This window comes from Dreissena polymorpha, chromosome 7 (genome assembly GCF_020536995.1).
Source record: "Dreissena polymorpha isolate Duluth1 chromosome 7, UMN_Dpol_1.0, whole genome shotgun sequence".
Classification (NCBI taxonomy): Eukaryota; Metazoa; Mollusca; class Bivalvia; order Myida; family Dreissenidae; genus Dreissena; species Dreissena polymorpha.
Genome location: NC_068361.1, coordinates 19,187,302 through 19,190,592, shown reverse-complemented (window position 1 = coordinate 19,190,592; position 3,291 = coordinate 19,187,302). Strand labels below are relative to the sequence as shown.

Here is a 3,291-nt window from a genome sequence, read left to right as displayed (position 1 = left end):
TCTGCTGCTACTGCTGCTGCTGATACTGCTGTTGCTGCTGCTACTCCTGCTGCTGATACTGATGCGGCTGCTAATGCTGCTACTGCTTCTACTGCAGCTACTACTACTACTACTATTACTACTACTACTACTACTACTACTACTACTACATCTACTACTGCTTCTACTAATACTACTACTACTACTACTTCTACTACTTCTACTAATACTACTACTACTACTACTTTTACTACTACTACTACTACTACTACTACTACTACTACTACTACTACTACTACTACTACTACTACTACTACTACTACTACTACTACTACTACTTATTCTACTACTACTACTACTTCTACTGCTACTACTACTACTACTAAAACTACTAAAACTACTACTACTTCTACTACTACTACTACTACTACTACTACTACTACTACTACTACTACTACTACTACTACTACTACTACTACTACTACTACTACTTTTACTACTACTTCTACTGCTGCTACTACTAGTACTGCTACAACAACTACTACTACTACTGCTGCTACATCTGCTACTACTGCTACTCCTGCTACTGCTGTTACTCCTGCTACAGCTGCTACTGCTACTACTGCTGCTGCTACTGCTGCTGCTGCTACTGCTGCTACTGTTGCTACTGATGCTACTCCTGCTACTGATGCTACTGCTGTTACTCCTGCTACAGCTGCTACTGTTACTACCGCTGCTACTGCTTCTGCTGCTGCTGCTTCTACTGCTGCTACTGTTGCTATTGATGCTGCTGTTACTGCTTCTTCTGCAGCTACTACTTCTACTACTACAACAACTACTAATACTGTTTCTACTGCTGCTACTGCTGCTACTGATGCTGCTGCTTCTGCTACTGCTGCTGCTGCTACTGCTGCTGATGATACTGATGCTGCTGCTAATGCTTCTACTGCAGCTACTACTACTACTACAACAACTACTACTCCTGCTACTGCTGCTGCTGCTACTGATGCTGCTGCTACTGATGCTTCTGCTACTGCTGCTTCTACTGCAGCTGATACTACTACTACTACAACTACTTATACTGCCATTGCTGCTGCTACTGTCGCTACTTCTGATACTGCTTCTGCTGCTACTGATGTTGCTGTTGCTGCTTCTACTGCAGCTACTACTTCTACTACTATAACATCTACGAATACTTTTACTTTTGCTACTGCTGCTACTTCTGCTAGTGCTGCTGCTACTCCTGCTGCTGATAATGATGCTGCTTATGCCGGTACTGCTTCTTCTGCAGATTCTACTACTACTACAACAACTACTACTGCCGCTGCTGCTGCTACTGCTGCTGCTGCTGCTACTGATGCTGCTGCTACTGCTGCTTCTGCTTCTACAGCAGCTACTACTACTACAACTACTAATAATACTGCTACTGCTGATACTGCTACTGCTGCTGCTGCTACTGCTGCTGCTGCTGTTGCTGCTGCTCTTATTGCTGCTACTAGATGCCGCTATTTTTACTTATGCTGAAAAAGTTACTATAAAACCTTGCTTGCAGATTAAAAAATTACTCCTACACCGGTCGACACACGACATTCTCTCGACGCTCTCTCGACGCTCTCTCGACGCATGACAAATCAGTCGACAGTCAATCTTGACTGTCGACTGATTTGTCGCGCGTCGTATTTAGCGTCGAGAGAATGTCGTGTGTCGACGTAGTGATTTTATGTCGACAGGCGACATTCTCGCGATATATCATATTGACTGTCGACTGATTTGTCGTGCGTCGAGAGAATGTCGCGAGAATGTCGTGTGTCGCGCTCGAACGTCGACACATGACATTCTCGCGACATTCTCTCGACGCTCAATACGACGCGCGACAAATCAGTCGACAGTCAAGATTTTCTGCGATTTTTTTTTCTAAAACCCAGCGCGATATGCGACACTCAAATATTGATTTTAAATGTTGTATCCAACACAATAACAGGATGAATCTGCGATATTTGTGTTACTTCGTTGTCTTATTTACAGTTTTTTAAATTGAGGAACTTGTGATAAAATATCTAAAATTGTATTTTTTAAGTCTGTAAGCAAGTCTATTAAATTATTTAATGCACGAGGATACACAATCTTGGCACTACAAAAGGTCGTGCAAAGTTAATTATGAGCTTTATTATGATTCTGTACATGAAAGTACGTTGACGATTACGATTCATTTATATGACAAAGACAAGATTTTACGATAGTTTCGATAATATATTATCTCTGGAACCTCCGTGCGATATAATAAATCGTTATCTGATCTTACAACGCTCATGAGTCCATGTAGTTGAGTTATTATTATCCAGCAATATAAGCAGAGACACGTGTGTCATCTTGGTTACGTCAAACCTAAGTTGCGTTGATGAGTTATTATATATCCCCTCAATGGTAAGAGTCCTCTTTGTGTATATGGCGCCCTATTACATTTACCAATACTTTTTTAAGCCATTTGTTTAAATCGCTTGCCTGCATGATGGCCAGAACTGTGAGTGAGTTTTGGCGTCTGTCAATCAGTTTAATGTATATGTGATGTGCCGATATACGCTTCGTAGCAACACCGACATTCGTAAATCCGGACCAGAAAAATAAACAGTTAAAAGTTTATGCTTGGTAATCATAATACATGCAATTACTTTATTGGAAACACAGTCCAAAATATAACTTGGGGTAGGTACACAGGCCGAACTAAAGCTTGCAAGTATAAGGATACATAAAATAATACGATCAGGCAGAAAAGAATTATTAGTTCAATAAACGAATACAAACATGTATTATTTAGACCATATATAAGCAAATAGAAAATTCCAGTAGCAAATTAGAAAAAAATAAACACAAACTTATAACATAGTATTTAAACGACAATTAACATAAAACAATCGTACATAAATTTTTTATACACACAGCAACTCTAAATGTACATCATTTTAAACAAAAGAATAACTGAGATAATAAAATAAACCAAAAACATTCATGCTTCTAAAATCATAACAAACAATGCTTGTCAGAATTGACGCAACAGAACAAATGAGCCGTGCTCTGTAAAAAGAGCGTTGAAATTATGTGTGTAATAGTGTCGTCCCTGATTAAACCTGTGCAGTCGGCATAGGCTAATCAGTGACGACACTTTCCGCCCTTATGATATTTTTCGTGTAAAGAAAGTCTTTTCTTAGGAAAAACCAAGGTAAGGCGGAGTGTCACTTAACGCACATGCATTAAACCCCCTTTTCACAGAGCGCGGCTCATATAATTATATTTTTCTAAGGCGCTTGCAGTGGT

The 3,291-nt window shown here is 39.8% G+C and overlaps 1 protein-coding gene across 1 annotated transcript; it reads right to left on the bottom strand.

The window, feature by feature from the left end:
* LOC127837817 (uncharacterized protein DDB_G0271670-like) lies at nucleotides 1-702 on the bottom strand (the record flags this gene model as incomplete). Its single annotated transcript, XM_052365225.1, has 1 exon — nucleotides 1-702. A coding segment is annotated over one exon (702 nt), but the record flags the coding sequence as incomplete, so codon positions are not given.
* Between the last annotated feature and the right edge of the window lie 2,589 nt (nucleotides 703-3,291).